Genomic DNA, 19,227 nt, shown 5'->3' with positions numbered 1-19,227 from the left:
ATTGTAAAACAGTGGAATACCCTCTGAAACAGGTCACTGGAAATTAAGAACACACTATCCAAATATATTGGGCTACAGGAAAGTGCAAAAGAGGTTAATATTTACTCAGCTCTGCTTGCATGCAGGGAGATGAAAGAGGACCTTGTGAGTTCAGTCTGTCCTTCTAGAATCATAGAATCATTTTGGTTGGAAGAGACACTCAGGATCATTGAATCCAACCATAACCTAGCTCTGGCACTAAACCACGTCCCTGCCAGACCATGAAATTCCACCTTCTGCCAAACTCACATGGTTAATGAAATGACAGTCAATAGTCACCCTGAAGATGAGACTTTTACAACAACTTTAAAAAGCAAGCAACTACCAACTAGTCTGATAAAGGCACATATTGGTCATTAATCACCATGTTATGCTCATGTCAGACTTGGAATAAATGTCTCCATGACACACTGACGGGCAGGAGAACAGTAAAAATCTGTGAAGTTCAGATTTGTCAGAAAGCCTTTAGCCTAATGAGACTGATCTACATCACACTGAAGGTTCATTTAGTCCATGAAGCCTTCTTCTTAGCAAAGAACAGAAACTTAAAAGACAGTGTGGTACTCTTGGTTATATACGCTCAGCTTCTAGCAATGTGTAGTTTAAGGATGCCCTCAGCCAGAGGCTGGACAGACCACTTTGCTTCACAGCTTCTGATGGACCATGAATTTGACTAATAGTTCCTTGGAACCCAAAAGGCTCTATCATTGCATTTCTACAATTTAACCAGTATGAAAATATTGATAATTATCTCCTGTCATTCCACTGTGTGCTTCCTTCTCTTTCCAATACAGGAACAGCATGCACCTGTTCTTTACTTGCTTGTTACATATCAATGAAGATTCTACCTACCTTAATATTTTTTTCCTGGTTTCTAGTAGACTGATATCCTCTGTGAACACTACAAAGCAAAACAGTGAGGTGTGTTGCCAGTATGTCATATCTGATCATTAGGGAACCCAAGCTGACATAATTCTCCTAAGTTTGTCCCCAGGTCATTCGTCATGTGGCTACAGATTCTGGCGAACTAGGAGCCCCTGCTAGATTATACTCATTTTACCTTTGTTTTCTCTGTTCTATATTTCCTCAATTACCTCCACTTCTAGTTGCCTCAGGCAATGTCTTCTCTTACACTTCTCTGCACCTGCTGCTTGTTTCCTCCAACTGCCCCTTTCCATTTTATGCATTTAACCTCTTACTCCACATTGTACTCCTGACAGCAAAGAAAACAGACTGCACTGCACTACCTGCTCAATGTACACACACATAGTTCTAGGATAACAACCACAAAAAAGAGAGGAAGCACACCTGATTACATGCAAAAGCTGTCTATATGGAAAGCTGTGTCCATGCATGAAAGAATATGAAAAATCTAAACACCAGCCTCTGAAAAAGTTCTACTATATGCACCGAACTACACTTCTATGAGGTGCTGAAGAGAGTTCAGAGAAGGGCAACGAAGCTGGTGAGGGGTCTGGAGCACAAGTCTGCTAATGAATGGCTGAGGGAGCTGGGGCTGTTTAGCCTGAAGAAAAGGAGGCTGAGGGGAGACCTTATCACTGTCTACAGCTACCTGAAAGGAGGCTGTAGCATGGAGGGTGCTGCTCTCTTCTGCCAAGTAACACGATGAGATGAAATGGCCTCAGGTTGCACCAGGGCAGGTTTAGGCTAGATCTTAGGGAAACTTCCTTCATGGAAGGGGTTGTCAAGCACTGGAACAGGCTGCCCAGGGAAGCAGTTGAGTCACCATCTCTGGAAGTGCTTAAAAGACATGCAGATGAGGTTCTTAGGGACATGGTTTAGAGGCAGATTTGGCAGTGTTAGTTTAACAGTTGGACTCAATCTTAAAGATCCTTTCCAACCCAAATGATTCTATGATTGTTCAGAAATCGTTAAACTAGTCACATTTTGTCATGGACAGGTTACATGACATTCTTAAGTTTCAAGAACATGTTCAAAGTCAGAAGACATGAAATTTCTCAAAGGAATAATCCTACAAAAATAACATTCTCAAAACAATGCGTTTTCACCTTTTTTTTTTTTTTCTTATTAACTGGGCATTTTAACCCAAAATAAACACTCACTTAAGCAGACTCATTTAAATCAAGGTAGAAGTGACTTTATAGAAGAGTAGCTATTTCAACATAAATGTCTGCTGTCACCCATACCTATAAATATCTACTGTAAAAATGTATTCTGCAAGTATAAACTGAACTTGCAGGTTTTTTCTCAAGATGTTTCCAAAGTAGATAACAAAGGAAAAAGAAATGTCTACTAAGTATTGATTACTGAAATTACTTCATTAAACTGACAGACTTGCTTGTTTGCAATTTGCACAAGTATGTCCATATACATCAAAAGTGGAAGTGATAAATGATAGCTGTTTTCTTGCTTTCTTAAATCCATTTATTTGGATTTTTCACAGTTTTTCCAATGTAAAATCACCTGAATTAAAAGTACCAGAGATTTCTTTAAGATCCAGTAATCTACTAGTATTACCAAGCAACCCAGCCTCCTACAGCAGGCACACCTAAGGAGTGATTCCTTCCTAAACCCTTGTTAAAATCTGATTGTTTTAATATAGGCCACCAAGAAACTCACGTTGATTGTGACCATGTTTTGTGACTTGTGCTTTCTTGATGAAAAGTGATTCCATGGTGCTCAGTATGTATTTTTACTATACTCAACTGGATGATATTCATGACACCAAAAACAAGAATACAACTATGGTCCTACTTTTTAATTATAAAATGCCCAATTTGTATTCAGTGCCTAAGTTCTTAACACAAAATGAAACATAACCATCCACATGGAATATACATAAAATAGCCTTCTCAGATCTGGAAAAGGCAATTTTGGAAAATATTTTTTTATATTACATTATGTAACCACTTTTCAGTCAAATAATTAAAGTAATGGGAGGAGGCCCAGAAGAAAATAAACAAAACCCCCACAATGGGTGAACATAGTCTTGCTTCATTTGTTAAGGGTGAGCTAATGGCAACACAACCTGCTTAACCTGTAGGAAGCACCTCTGTTAAATAAGGTAACTGACCACATCTTAAATCCTTCCATTCCAGAACAGAACAGCTGCTAACAACGTTAACTCTACTGGAATAATATCATTCAGCATTGTTGCGAACAAAATGTAGGTTGCTTTAAATACGTTATCCCTTTACTTCATTGCTTATTGTCAAAATACATTAGACTAAAAGCCTTTGAACTGATTAGAAGGTAAAAACAAGTAACTGACATTTTTTATTAAAATTATTTGCATATTATTGAGAAGAATAAAAACCTAAAAAAAAAAAAATAGCTTTAATCTCAACAAAAGACAAGTGACAAATGAAAAGAGATTGAAAGAGGTCTCATTTCCTAGGCATTTAAAGAAATGTAGCTTAAAGGTCAGGAGATAAATTTAAGCTTGTCTTTCAAAAAGGAGCTAAGAGAAATTTAAGTACTGAAGGTAGAGGTAGAAATAAAATGTAAAATTAAACTTAAAATAATAATAATTAAAAAAAAAAGCTAACACATATTTTTAATTGCACCATCAAAGAAGTTCTTTGTATTTTCCAGGCTATTCAAGTCCAATTAAACCACCATCAAATTCAAGGAGTATCTTTAACCAAGGATCAGACCAGAGCATGCTAAACTGGAGACATACAGACATAACAAATTATGTTGCTGGTTCTTTCCGGGAAGGAATATAAACCCTGCAGGTATTTCAATAAAGGCAGAAAAGACACAACATCTCAAAATGGCATTTTACATGCACAGAAGTATTAGTTATCCTCCTTATTTCAGATATTAATTATAGTGGTAGTTTACAAAGATTTCTGAAAACCATTTTACACGCTACCGCTTCTCCATTTCATATCATAGCAGATATCCCAAAACCCCACAATCTTCAGGCTCAATAAAACTCTTTTGCAGCGTTAAGTAAAAAGGTAGTCAGAGTATGTATTAAGGAAAGGACTGGGAGAAAGAAAATAACTAATGGTAGTATGTCATGCAGCTTAGACACTTTCAACAGATTAATCAGTAAAAACAGGGTATCATGAGACTGTAAGTAACAAATTTTAAGAAAAATAAAAATTTCTAACACTTAATCATTATCCTTCCTAAAGCTGCCTGGAAAGGAGAGCACTAGACATTCACAGAAATAAAAAATAATAATAATAATAATAAAAAAAATAATAAAGTGCTTCACAGAACTGAAAATATTATATGATGCTGAAGCTGACAGAAACACATCAAATCAGTCCTTCACACCATAACAATAAAATTTTTTGCTTATCACTGCCTGATGAGAAAATTCTGATTTCTTTTTCTCTAGCAAGAGAGAAAAAATGTCTTTAGCACATCTGATATTCAAAGTCATAACAAGTATGACCTCTAATCTCCCGATCATAGCAAGTTTTCTGTTCTGTTTCTGTGTTTATTAATCAGGGGGAATAACCACTGAAGCACAACAAGCCTATACCAATTGGTTTCAAATTCCCACTAGAACTTTTACACAACTTATTTAAAATAGTTTTTTATATAAATCGTTTGGTTGGTTTATTAACCCTTCCCTCTCTAGCCCCCTCCAAATAGAAATACATTAATGATAGGTTTATTTGTTGTCTCTGATTCCTCTGAATTATTGAAAGAAAAATTCAGCACTCTCAGAAACCTTCACATTAATTTAGCAGTTTTTGTTCTTTTTGTGCCTGAAAGTCTAGATAATATCTTGAGGTAGGTGGATGGATGGCCAACTTCATATAACACATCTGTTTCTCTCCTTGCCTATAAGCCTCCTGGCAGAGTCTAAGTCAGATTCATTTGCTTAGCATATGTTCATCCTCGACGGAATCTGACAGAATCGACTACAAACAGCAATACATTTCTACTTGTATGATGGCTCAATTTAGTCTGTTAAACCTGGAGTGTCTTAAAATCCCAAATAAGTTATAATTTTGAATTAATTAATTAATTAATCAAGCACACCTGCCATCACATTTCTGTAAAATTTAAGACCAAAACCATGTAAAAATAGCTTTTCTCAAGACACTAGTAGAAACTGATGGTATACATAGCTTAGGAAAATCGAGGGATAGTCCGGTGTGCACATGTAGACAGAAGTCTTTTCTAACTGCTGCTGACAAAGGCAAACAAACCCAGAGGACATAACCACTCCTAAATGCCTTGCAGGAGGTGACCACAGATGACAGCATCAAGAACGTGCTGCTGTCCAAGCTAGAAAGCCTATTTCTCAGCTGGCCTCATACTGAGATGTTACAAAAACTACAAGACTTTTCAAAATACACAATTAAAACATTAGAAAAAAAAGTGTAAAGGAACTGAAACGACGGTATTTAAGCACTTGCCTAATTCGCTTAAAAGAACAAGGGAGAACCATGAGACATCAGTATAACTTCCATCAGCCTGGAATTCAAACAGGCAAAAATTTTGGCATAAAAATGCAAGTGTCTGTTTTGAATTACTGTGACAAAAAAAGGATACCTGAAACTATTTTTGTTGAGAAATCTAGTTTACTTTACAAACCAACTGCAAGATGTGTTTGTACCCTCATTTGCAGCTCTAGATGCTCAGTGTGTTTAAGAAATTCAGCATTTTGAGAGCCTGGGGGACACACATGCTCCTTAGCTCATTGTTTACACAGCCCATTTTGGTGAGGAATATATCCCAGCTCTCCACTTTGCTTTTCGCTGCTTCTTTCAACAGGAACTAAAAAAAAATGATATAATGCATTTGACTTATTCCAAAGGTTAACAAGAAAGATGCCTGTTTTTCTACAACAAACCCACCCCCCAAAACACTTGTTTAAACATGAGGTTGTTCTAAGATTTATTTAGCTTTGCTTTCTCCAACTTAATCAAAAGTGGCAAAATCAGGAACCTGATATTTAATTTATGGGTATATCAATGGGAGCACATTTCCACGCACAGGACTCCATGACTACAGGTTTTCTATAAAGCAGTTTAACAGAGTTTGGGGAAAAAACAAAAAACAAAAAACAAAACCCAAGACTAGGCAACTTTCAAATAAACACCAGGAAACTGTTTGGGAGACAGAAAACTACTCTGTGTCCTCAACCATTCTTTTACCACCTTCTGCATCCTGAAAAATGAGCATGAATTGAAGTCAAGACAATCTTGGTATCTCAAGCCTTTACTTCTCATTAAATCCTTTCTTCACTGAATAATTCTATTCTATAGCACTTGCAGGAAGAATGCTGCAATAGAACGCTAAAATCTGAGCTTCTGATTCAAAGGATTACTCAGAAATACTCACTGCTGCATAAGTTACAAGGCTGTAGTTTTTCAAATCTCAATATTTAGACCACATGAAAAAATGTGCTTCATGTCAGCAGGCAAGTACTCGGTGATTTTTTTTCTAAGATTTTCAGTTTGAGTGTCTCATTTTTCTCATTTTGTACTAGAAATCTGCATCAGAAATAACAAAAACTCATTAATAGCAGAGAAAACTAATTGTTGCTTTAAGACACATAAATAAAAGTATATATGCATATGAATTCTTTGAATCATGCCTAAAACTCTCTCTGCACCATCTTTTCAGTGACATACTTGTGTGTGATTTCAAATGCAAAGACTTATATATCATTGGTTGATTAACATATCTAACTCACAAAGGAGGGCATAAGAATTATCATTTATTTACTGTACACATTAGTACATTCAATTTAAAGTTAAATCTAGCGTATTTTAGATCCTATTAATTTTCAAATTCTTATGATACCAGACATGAGTACTGTTAATGAAATAAACTTCCATTGCACAGTGTATCAGGCTTTCCACAAATTGCTAAGAAAAAAAACCCTAAATTTGGCTTTAGGAGCAAACAGGCTTTCCATCAGTGTCCCCAGCACACTGACTTTCTGGCAATCTGCAGTCATCTACTGATCAACCACAGATTTGCTTTAGCTTGTTCTTGTTGAATTTCACATTTGTTCTTCACACATGTGACAAGGTTTGTGGTTTTTTTTTTCATTTGAAGATTGTGTTCACATCTGCAATGTTTCTGAAGGTGAATGCTGAGAAAGCTCATGATACTCATTCAAGTATCAATTCAGAAAGAAATAAAAGACAGATAAAAGAAAAACAAATTCACATTTTCCAGCACAATGTTGTGTGTAGGTAAAACTATCAGAACAGCAGTCAGCAACAATTTGATCTGCTATGAATTTTAACCACTTAACATTCACTACTCCAGCAATGAAGTGCCAAATCTGAACCCACATAATTAGAGGTTATATCTAAAAGAAAACCAATTGTAGGGAAAAAAAAAACAAAAAAACAAAAAAACAAAACAACAACAAACAAACAAACAAAAAACGACAAAACACAAAACACAAAACAAAACCAAACAAAAAAAAACCCCACACATAGCTAAAGTAACTATTAAAAAAGTTGATTCCTCTCAAAATCAGAAGCATATTAACTAAATGTAAAAAGAACTACCTTATGAGATCCCTTCTAGCCCAGAGCTTCTGAAATCATCATAAAATGGTCTGCATAATAGCTGTAAAAATGTTTTGTTTTCTTTCCTGTCTTTTAATAAACACATGAACTCACAGAAGCAAGAAATCAAATACAATGAAGGGAAAAACAACAAAAGAGCATTCAAGACTGAGGGTGGGCTTGCCACTAAAATTACTGTGGCAATTGGACTGCTTTTCCAAACCAGTACTAGTAGTCCCTGGATTTCTGTTCCAAACCTCTGACTTGTTCTTAAACCTGTGACTTGTGCCATAATAGCCACCAAACTGCTTTTTAGCGCTGTCAAATACCGAAGCACAAAAGGCTAAACGCTTCAGCCTTTTTTGCACTCTGAATTGGTAATTTTGCTGTCTTCATTAAGCATTGCATAGCATTTCTTGCTACCTTCAGGTCTTCTTTATTTTGTACTGGGCTAGAGATTCCTGAGGTTGTTCCTGTGTGCTTAGGCTTTTTTGCTTGTCTGGGTTTTGTAATGCTTAGCCTCGGACATCTGACCTTGGTCTCACTTTCTGTCCTTCTTTTCTGTATTTGAGATCACAGTGATTGTGATCAAGGTCAGACTCCTACTGCTCTAACTGATTTTTCCATGATGGAAAAAATTATTCTCAAGCTCTTAACAGTCTTTCCCTAATCTCATTTCTTCTGAACTATACTTCCCAGAAGCCCTCCTCTACCAAGTCACTGACCTCAAAAAATCAGTGTTCACAAGAGGCATTCCCGATATTTTGCCATTTTCTCTTCTATGCTTTCTAAGGATCAGGAGCTTGAATTTTATAGTTACTCTCCCACAAGTGTTCACTTAAATCTTTCACCTAAGTTTCCTTTGGGAAAGGGTATTGAATGGCTATTCTCTATATTCGGGTTATACAAATTCAGTTCCGCAAGCAGCTCTGATTCAGGATTTAGCCAAAAACTAGGCATGTAAATCCAATCATGCAGTCAAAAGCCCTGACTGACCACCTGGACACTTAAGATGCAAAGATATGAGGCCTTGTGCTACTAATATATATTTATACATATAACACATATTTTGCATATATTAAACTAATATGTTATGGCAACTAGAATTCTACTGTCACTTGTGCCAAGAGCTGCTGGTAAGGTGGCAGGAATAAGCAGCACAGTGCCTATTCTGTGCCAAATCACAGAGTCAGAGAATGTCCTGAGTTGGAAGGGACCCACAAGGACTGTCGAGTCCAACTCCTGTCCCTGCACAGGACAACCCCACAGTTCACCCCATGTGCCTGAGGGTGTTGTCCAGTCTCTTCTTGAACACTGTCAGGCTTGGGGCCGTGACACCTCCCTGGGGAGCCTGTTCCAGTGCTCCACCACCCTCTGGGGGAAGAACCTTTTCCTAATGTCCAACCTAAAGAAGAGTTTGGTGCCTGCTCCTCTTCCTCCCCTTGTGAGGAAGCTGTAGCCGCCATGAGGTCTCCTCTTAGTCTCCTCCTGGCTTAACAAACCAAGTGACTTTAGCCGCTCCTCACACGGCTTCCTCTCCAAACCCTTCACCAACTTCATAGCCCTCTTCTGGACACTCTCCAGTAGCTTTATATCCTTTTTATCCTGTGGCTCCCAGACCTGCACACAGTGCTCCAGCTGAGGCCGCACCAGTGCAGAGCAGAGTGGGACAATCACCTCCCTCACTCAGCTGCCAATGCTGTGTTTGGTGCTTCCCAACGGGATTCTTAAACAAAACATTCCCCCACTGCAGATGCCTGGGACAACCCCTCAGCAACCATCTCCTGAGTGCACATGGAGTCATCACTGAGCAATTAAACAACACGAAAAAAGGCTACAGCAACACAACTGCTCAAAGGTTACAGCATTTGCACGGAAAGGCCTAAATTCTGCATCGTCCCTGCCCTCAAATCCTGATTTGTGGTTTCCCAGAAACACACCCTAATGCAAAGTCTGTCCCCATCCCAAATCCAGAAGTGCTTCCTGTACCAGGGTTCAGTTTTGAGTTCCATGGCTGGGGAACCCAGGTAAGAAAAAAGATTCTTCTAGATTATTTTTCAAATTTAAAATAGTACTTTCAGGCTTTTTACAGTAAACTGTCACTGTGTAAAACCTTGAAGAATTCCTCAGAACAGAGATATGGATCTGAGTAAAGTTTTGGTATTGTTAAAGCACTTGGGGGAATAGATACCAAAAAAAAAAAAGGTTCATTTTCCAGTTTCCTCAATAAAATACAATGCCATGATTTAGCACAGATAAAAGGATACAAATAGCTTATTCCAGTCTGCTTCTGTCCCTTAGTGCAGCACACACACTTCATTGTACCTGAGATAATGGTGCTCACTGACATGGCTGTGTTGTTACTAGGCAACCAGAGATAAAATGCAGGGTTTAATGATTTTTATTTAATGCATTTTTATGAGAAAGTACACTCTTTTTTCCTCCCTTGATATTATTTGAGGTGGAAATGCTGTTTACACGGGGTGATATATTTAGCCATCCTCAGCAATCCGAACAAGAAAATTATTCAAACTGGATATTCAAACAGCCAGTCAATAAATATTTCTGAACATATTGACTATTACCACTATCAAACACTCACATCGTCACAGTGGCTGAGTTCTCAAACTGCTTTGCCAGGGACAAGTATTCAGTAGGTCTCACAGCAGAGGGTAACAATGGCAAGAAAACAGACATGAGCTTAGGGACATTTGGGGCTGTTATGGATGTTTATGTGCTCCCCCGTGGCAGAGAGTAAGAGTCCAAACCTTTGTCACCCTTCACCTCTCCTGTGGTGTCATGACACCCACATCTGACAAGGTCACAACATGTTTTTTTCCTGCGGCTTTGCATTGCCCCCGCTCTCTCCAAAAAAGAGGTGTCACCACCCAAACCCATCACTCCCAGTGGGGTTCTGGTCACAAGAGATTCTACAGGCAAATGCACATCTCAGGAAACATCCTAATACCAGAGCCCTTGCCCTGGCAGTCTAGGCACACATCCAGGAGGCCTTCCTGTAACTCTGAGCTTCTATACCTTTCATTTCCCATCACACAATTCAATGGGGGCCTGACAGCAGTGCCACTTGCTGAATTCAGCAGACATGTCCTTCTTTCAACACAGACTGTTGGAGAAGTCACCACATATATACGACCACACAAGCCATCAAGTTTCTTCATATGCCAAGCCTGTCCTCTGTACCTTTACAAGGGCTGATGGCTTGTATATAACTTGTGACTGCTGAGCTCCTTTTAGATCAGCCCATTTCCCAGCTCTCCCATCTTTGCAATAGGAGCAGGAAAGTGTTTATAGATCTGAAAATCAACTGAAAGCCTCCAGCTAAGTGTGTGCATGCATGAGGGCACAGCTCCCAACAAGACTACAGCTCTAACTGCATATTAACTCCTGCAAGTTCTGCAAGATGAAGTGAGAATCAGATGAACAGAGAACTTTTTTAAAATGCAGTGTTGTAGAAGAAGTAAAAAACGAATAAATTCCTGCATCATTTTGCTTTCACGTAGAGATAAAGCCAAACTAATTTATGCTGCCAATACTGGATTATTTAACATTTTTCTCTGCAAAGGTTACCATCCAAAAAACAGGAATCATGCAATTCATTTGAAAACTTCTTCTTGACCCTTACTACTGGTCATCTTTTATTTAAAGTAGAAATTCCACTGGACACAGTACAGCTGGATCTTTATAGACAGTTATCCATGCCTCAGCATACATCCTTACTATCATGGATTAAGGAAAGAAGCCAGAGAGTCGTGGTCAATGGGGCAGAGTCCAGTTGGAGGCCTGTAACCAGAGGAGTGCCTCAATGGTCAGTACTGGGGCCAATATTATTCAATATATTCATCAACGACTTGGATGAGAGAATAGAGTGCACTGTCAGCAAGTTTGCTGATGACACCAAGCTGGGAGGAGTGGCTGACACACCAGAAGGCTGTGCTGCCATCCAGCGGGACCTGGACAGGCTGGAGAGTTGGGCGGGGAAAAATTTAATGAAATATAACAAGGGAAAGTGTAGAGTCTTGCATCTGGGTAGGAACAACCGCAAGTTGGGGAATGACCTGTTAGAGAGCAGCATAGGGGAAAGGGACCTGGGGGTCCTGGTGGACAGCAGGATGACCATGAGCCAGCACTGTGCCCTTGTGGCCAAGAAGGCCAATGGCATCCTGGGGTGTATTAGGAAGAGGGTGGTTAGTAGGTCATGAGAGGTTCTCCTTCCCCTCTACTCTGCTCTGGTGAGACCACACCTGGAATATTTTGTCCAGTTCTGGGCCCCTCAGTTCAAGGACAGGGAACTGCTGGAGAGAGTCCAGCGCAGGGCAACAAAGATGATTAAGGGAGTGGAGCACCTCCCTTATGAGGAAAGGCTGAGGGAGCTGGGTCTCTTTAGCTTGGAAAAGAGGAGACCGAGGGGTGACCTCATTAACGTTTATAAATATATAAAGGGTGAGTATCAGGAGGATGGAGCCAGGCTCTTCTCGGTGACAACCAACAGTAGGACAAGGGGGAGTGGGTTTAAACTGGAACACAGGAAGTTCCACTTAAATTTGAGAAGTAGCTTTGTCACAGTGAGGGTAACAGAGCATTGCAACAAGCTTCCCAAGGGGGTTGTGGAGTCTCCTTCTCTGGAGACATTCAAAACCCGCCTGGACACATACCTGTGTAACCTCATCTAAATGTTCCTGCTCCAGCGGGGGGATTGGACTGGATGATATTTTGAGGTCCCTTCCAATCCCTAACATTCTGTGATTCTGTGAATGTTACGAGGTTCCAACCCCCATCACTTATATAAACAAGAAAAATGCATCTAACAGTCCAAAATATTTCTTCAGGTCAGTAAACAGTTCTTCCATTTCATTAGAAGTTTACAATCACTGTATTTTTGATCCCCAAAACAGTACTGAGCACCTGCATGCGACCATTTGCCTAGTTAAAATAAACAAAGCTGATGGTCAGACTCTAATCTGAAATTTGTTCTAGGGGAATTTTAAAAATCATTAACTCTCCACTGTGTGCCACAGATAAAACTGGTAACAGTACAACCTTGACTTCATCCTCCTACAGAAGCCTCTCTATGTACAGCCAGCCTGGCTTCTCACAACACTGCAGAGGTTTCAAGCAAGCAATAGCTATCAGTTTGTGGATTTATGAGGTGTTTTGGGTTTTTTTCTTCACTCTTTTCTTCCACATTCACAAATGTTGGCAAGTTCTCCCACCTCTGAGTTGTTACAAATAGTATCTGTCCTTTCACTAATAGAGGTGTAAAACGCTACACTGACTTAAATTAGAGAACAGCAGCTCTAATACATTAAAGAAGAAAGTGTCTTTTCCTGTGTATGCATGTCACATTTCACAGCTCCTCGGGTTAACTTAGAAGGACAGGTTGACAAATGTAACTGATTCCCAGTGCACTTCCCACTTTCAACAAGTTCACAGATACCTTGAGATTGGATTTTCGGTAGTTTATACTCCCCTAGTATGTCAAGTGCCATTCCCTATTTGTATCAATGATCAGAAACAAAAATAAATGTGAAGTAAGACTGTTGAAACAATAAATTCTAAGAAGGAAGTGGCAGTACCAGACACAACAGGTAAAGAGGGTCCATTCAAACATACCTGAGTTTTGTTATGAAAAATGTTATCTGCAATCAAGAAATACCTGCCATGCTTACAAAATGCATGCTGGAAAATACCAATTACACTTTTCCTGAATTACACTAGAAACAGATCAACAAGGTGTTAAGCAACTCAAGCTGTGGGACCCTCTGTATAATGATCAACTGAGTACAGGTATGCAAACAAGGAAGCAGCAGGACCAAAGAGTATGTCTGCCTTACAGGTGACATTAGTGGTGGCAGTGTTACAGTGCTGAAGACACTCCAGTTGGTCACCTTTGTATAGTTTCAGAAAAAAACAGAGCAAGAAAGAGATGGACACAAAAAACGTAGGAGAGCTGAAGAAAATGTTTTACAGTTAGAATCATTAAGACCTCAATCTGTTCCTCATATCAACAGCACTGAGAAGTCACTCAGTGGCATGGAAACATCAGCTTCAGAAAGGTTTTTAATCTAGCAGAAGAGAGTAAAAGCACTGGTTGGAACCCAATGCCAAACTAATTACAGTAAAAAGACATATTTATACCAGTGAGGGTGGTTAACCACTGGAACAAGCACAAATGCAATGATGGGTTTTCCATTTCTTGTTTTGTTCACATCAAAGCAGGATAACTTTCTGATTAAATCTATCTTCCAAAATTCAAGTTACACTCTGATAGAATGTACTTACTGAGCTTAACAGTGACATAAGTGAACAGTCTAGTACCCACCCTTCTAAAGTTTAACAAGTGAAGTTCTGTTCCTGAGAAAGAGATTGATTCTTAAGGATTGGATAAAACTAGATATATACAAATACACAGAAAAGGGAAATAAATAACCCATCAGAGTAGCTATGAGGAACAACAGCTCTCCTTTTCTGTGTATTTATAGGCTTCATTTTAATGGAAAAATTTCAGCAACTCAAAAATCAGAAATACAGAGGGATGAGCCTCTAATTTTTGCTAGTTACCTGTCTCAGCTTGGTGCTTTGTGTTAGACAAGCAGATGCTGGCAGCCTACGTCTGATTGTATAACAGGTACAAAGCTCCACATTCAAAATCAGGGTGGGAGCACCAAACTGAGAACTACAATCCTGCAAATCTCCATTAATCACTGCATGACTCTGAAGACAAGTCTGATCTGTAGTTAGCTAGATGGAAAGGATAGGGGATGGCTTCAAATCTCTACTTCTAAGACTGTCTGCTTAAATTAAGTTAAATGGTCAGTGGGTGAAAACCAGAAATGGAGCTGGGAACAGATACCAGAATTCAGAAATCCCTGCTGCCAAGGGAGCATCTGAATTACTACCCTAAACAAATGTTTTTCTTCTCCCTGTAAATGGGATTGAGAATTTCACCCTTCAGCCTTGAACAATGTTAACCAAGGAGTCAGGCAAAACTCTTTCCCATTGCCTCAGCTCCCTAATGATTAGCTGCAGGCTGACGATGCTCAGTACTGAGGATGTACTAGATGCCATATTGAGATATCTCCTTCCAATTCCCTGGGTTTGAACTGTTAAATCCAATAATAACATTCTGAATTCCACTTCGGAAGAAAGACACTTAAAAGTTAAGCTAATCAGGCATTGCATTTTGCTCAAAATATCTGTTTGTCCTAGATCTCTGTTTATGCCTCTTCATCCATTAATCTGTCCATAAAAAAATAGAATTGTAAAGTATTAGTAATGTGTCATCTTGCAAAAGCTTATAAATTTTTAAATGGTACTGAAAACACAAGACTCAAGGTGGACGCAGTTCACCACAGATCTACTAACGACTGTTAAGTGGAATTATAGCAAGAAGGATGTCACATATTAATAACTGCTGCTCACTGACAAGAAAATTCTACCCTATCACATGTGGATAGAAGAGCAGAAAGAGAGAATGAGACGGAATGTAGGTGGAAGGCTTTGATGTATTTAAATTCTCTAAATGCCAGACTGAACAAAGTATGAAGGGCAAGTGACTAGAAGGAAGGGGAATGCTGAAAGATTCTCTATTTCATTTTTAAATGGAAAAATATTTTAAACTTTTCGTGAAAACCAACAGTGAAAATTCACGTACTGTTGCTGCATTGTCACACTAAGTCATGTGATAAAATCTATGGTATTTTTTCATAGTTCTGTAAAACACAAAGTAATAACTCAAGTTTCCAAATATATTACCCAAGATGTTTATATAATCCATGAATTTTCCAGATTAGATTTTACATTGAAATACAAACCCAAAACAAACAAAAAACAGAACCCTGAAGAAACACAAGAGTCTTCCATTTAGAATTTACTAGAAATAGTCTAGGAGAGTTTCTCTTCATCTTACTGTCAAAAGATGTTTAGCTTTTATTAGGCATATAAAAAAACATATCAGACTGTGATGAAAAGCTAATAGAGCAGTCTATCTTTTAGATATTGCTATGCCTTAGCAGCTCTCCAGTCACCAATATCTTTCTAGTGTAGGCTGTTCCATGTTTTTAAGCATTAGCATTCTGGACAACAAAGAAGAAAGACAAGAACATAGAAAGAATCTTCTAGATCATCTAGTCCATCATGTTTCTTTAGGCATAACCAAATGTCTGTATCTCATTCTGGACTGAAATTCACGTAATTCATTACATTTTAGAGACCAGAACTGTGAGAGCTCCATGACTTGCTCAATTTATGTTGTTACACAGTTATCGTTATCAGGAAGTTTTGCACACAGTATTATGTGAATCTTCTCAAGCACAGCCTAATACTACCGTTTCTTCTTTCATCCACATATTATTTTATTTAACAAATTTGAAGGCTGTTGCTGTGTTTCCCTTTCAAAGGCTGATCACAGAAAATACAAAGTCCTGGCCAGGATCAGATACACAGTAATAAGCTGAGGAACCATGGTCAACTAATCACTAAAACAGCGTAGTGTTAGGAGCAGGCAATCCAACGAGACAGGTTAGACCACTGTCCCCCAGGTGAAATCCCCTAAGGAGCCAAGGAAAGGAGAACTCCATCCCCAGAACACCATGCAAATCCAAGGGCTTTGTTGGCTACAGGGCTATAGGGCTTAATATATTTCAGTACCCTACCTCTACCACAGTTGTCTTGGCAGCTTTGCACATAGGTAGGTTGAAATTTCTTGCAGTTTTCCTGCAAAAGAACATAAAATGAATACATGTTAAAAGCTGTAATAGTACAAGGAAAGACTTTTCACATATAAACTACTGCAAGTATCTCTGTAATACAAACATCACAAATCTTTTTCCCAAATAGGTAGAGGACTAATAAAAAAATAGGGGGGAGAAAAAAGTGTTATGGAATTGTGTAAGATGCACATGAAATCAAATCACATTTTGCTACATTCGAAAATATTTATTATAGCTATTTTGACTTTTAATCAGCACATTGTTTAATTGAAATTGGGTAAGCTACTGATACCTTCATTTATTAGATCCAAGAGCAGCAGCAAGCTGGGCTTTGTACAATGTAACTTCCCATTATTTCACTGCACAAAGAATGAAATTAATCTCCACAGGGGGGCCAGCACAGGGCCTAACTACCTCTCAGGTCCCACATATGCCTTCATAATTCAGACTAGGACTTGGGACAGCATTTTGCACAGTAGCAAATTTAATCCAATTCTCTTGATTAAAAAAGCTGTGTCAGTTTTGGCACTCACTGCAAGACTGTGGCATTCATCTTGGTATTTCCACACAGTATTACTGCAACAAGGAAAAAGGACCTCTATAGAACAGAAGTAACTTATAACTATGCTAGGATGTGCATCAAAATCCTAATAGGCACAAGGAAAATCAGGTGATCTGTGTGAGCCCCACCCAGTATTTTTCAGAAAGTGAAAAACCATGTGGCATAATCTTTAAGAAAAAAAATGTATATTTTAGCGGGGTTCCACTGACAGCTTCTCAGTATTTTTCCCTTTTAAAAAGTAGAATTCTTGAAAATTTTTCATCAAAATGCATGAAACTAGGGTTCAAAACAAGTCAAAAACCTCCTTTCCACAGAAGCATTTGTTTTCTGACCACCCTTATTTTCCAAAGCCTTTTCACCCTCTGGTGCAAAGACCAGAAGTAGTGCCATAGACACGTTGAACTCTGGGGTGTTGCTGCCACCTTGTGGGTGTGAGAGAGGCAGGCTATTGAATGGTCAAATCCTGAGACTACCATACGGTTTTAACAGGATTTCTAGAGCAGACATCTACACAATCAAACCCGAAGACAAAAAAAAAAACAAAACAAAAAACCCACACACAAAAAAACCACCCACCTTTAATTTATATTCTTCTCTTAGCATATGAATACTATACTAGCCAGTAGTGATTTAGGGAAAACTATCCAAAAGTAGGCAGATTAGAAAGTGAGAAGAAATACAGAGTTACAAAAGCTGCATTAAAACAGCAGAGGAATAGTTACAGGGGGAGAAGGCAGATGTGGAAACAAAAAATTCAGTATTTCATACTAAGTGACTACTTTTCTGAGCCAAAGACTTTCTCAAGAGCACAATGTCTGGTCTGCCAGTAAAAGAATCTGATATAAAATTATTTTTACATATGGAAAAGAGTTACAAGAAAATATTTCTACGACGAACTAAGGAGAGATAAGGGGCTTGACTCTGACCCTATTTATAAAAGCTAATACAATTTAGAATGTTTTTTGGTTAGCAAAATTGTTTCAGAATCAGCAGTCTTTTACAAGTTCTAAAGAACACATCATCCAGAAGAAGAAATACAGAAGCACTATACTTCTTTTCCAATATGGAAAAATGTTCAGGTTTGGGGGTTATGAAATCCAGAAACTAGCTAGCCAAGTTTGCCTTTTTATTTTAAGATAGCTTTCTATGTCTACAGAGTCCATTGTTCCCACAATGGATTCCTAAGCTGACCCAAAGGCATGACAACGGCTTTTCTCCCAAAAGGAAAAGATAGCAAACTAGTTCAAAGCACACTACAAAGACAACAAACTACATCCACTGCATACTTAATGGTGCAGATATGAAGCGACACCTCAGATATGAGCTAAATTTACGTATTGCAGAACCACTAGAAGCATGAAGACATGATCTGACATGACTGTCTGTGACAGCAGGGGCCCTGACTCAGGTTATCCCTTCAACATCTTTTTTCCTTTGTCAAGAGTGTACTTCCTGCAGCACCAAGCCACACCTCCGCTTGTAAAGTGGAAGTATGTCGGGCTTGAACAATTCCAAAGTAGAATGCTACCACATGAAAAAGGAGGAGAACCAACGGAGGTATTATAGAATCCACAAAAGCAGTGGTACTCCCTGCTGTTGTCCCTACTGGCAAAGCTCCAAGGGAGCTTAATACCTGGAGACACTCTGTTCTGCTATATAGAACTAGCACCAGTATCAGACTAATGAAGTGAAATGCCCATATACACATCCTCTCAGCTACCACAGGAATTAGGTGGGATTATTTCATTATATTTGACAGGGTCTTGGATTATTTTCCTTGGTAGTGGTGCACTATACCTAAGAATTACTAACTACTGTGCTAGACACAGATCTTGTTACGCAAAAGCTGTGGTGCAGAGTAGTCCATTCAGCATAAAGACAGCTAGAAGGAAAGTGGCCACAGCATTTTGTGTGCAACAAAAGAGACAGAGGACACACAGTATCACATAGAAAACCTTGTTTAAAAAATTGCTTCCTAAAGGAGCTAATGCCATTCTGGATCCCCAAGAAAACATTATAGCTTCATGTATGAGCATAAACAAAAAAACTCACTCTGGCTTGTGCTCCAAATATGTCTACTTAAAGTATATCCTTTAGATTTAATAAAGCTTCTAACTTGAGCATGATCACCAGTTTAGCAGATAATTACTCCATCCCTATTGGCCCCACAGATACCAGAGTCACGGGAAATACTAAAATTAGTACCACACTTCTGTGAAAGCAGTGGCAGATGTGAGCAAACAGAGCCTATGTCTACGTAAGCATAACTCAACAAAACCAGAAGTCATATAATAAAAAAAGGTATGGAAGGGTCCCATTGGCAGTGAATACATACTCAGTATGTAGCACGATGTCAAAAATACATTTTCCTTTTCATCCTGTAGATCACAGAAATATTGTTGTTACATTCTAA

General features: G+C 38.7%; 1 protein-coding gene across 1 annotated transcript in view; it reads right to left on the bottom strand.

Moving 5' to 3' along the window:
• OXCT1 (3-oxoacid CoA-transferase 1) overlaps positions 1-19,227 on the bottom strand; it is an 87,746-nt gene that overhangs the window by 44,086 nt on the left and 24,433 nt on the right. The window contains exon 7 of the mRNA XM_082074785.1: positions 16,196-16,256. Coding sequence (XP_081930911.1) covers positions 16,196-16,256 — 61 coding nt within the window. The remainder of the gene's footprint in view (positions 1-16,195; positions 16,257-19,227) is intronic.

Source organism: Streptopelia decaocto, assembly GCF_964273445.1.
Source record: "Streptopelia decaocto genome assembly, chromosome: Z".
Lineage (NCBI taxonomy): Eukaryota > Metazoa > Chordata > Aves > Columbiformes > Columbidae > Streptopelia > Streptopelia decaocto.
This window is presented reverse-complemented; position numbering and strand designations above follow the sequence as displayed.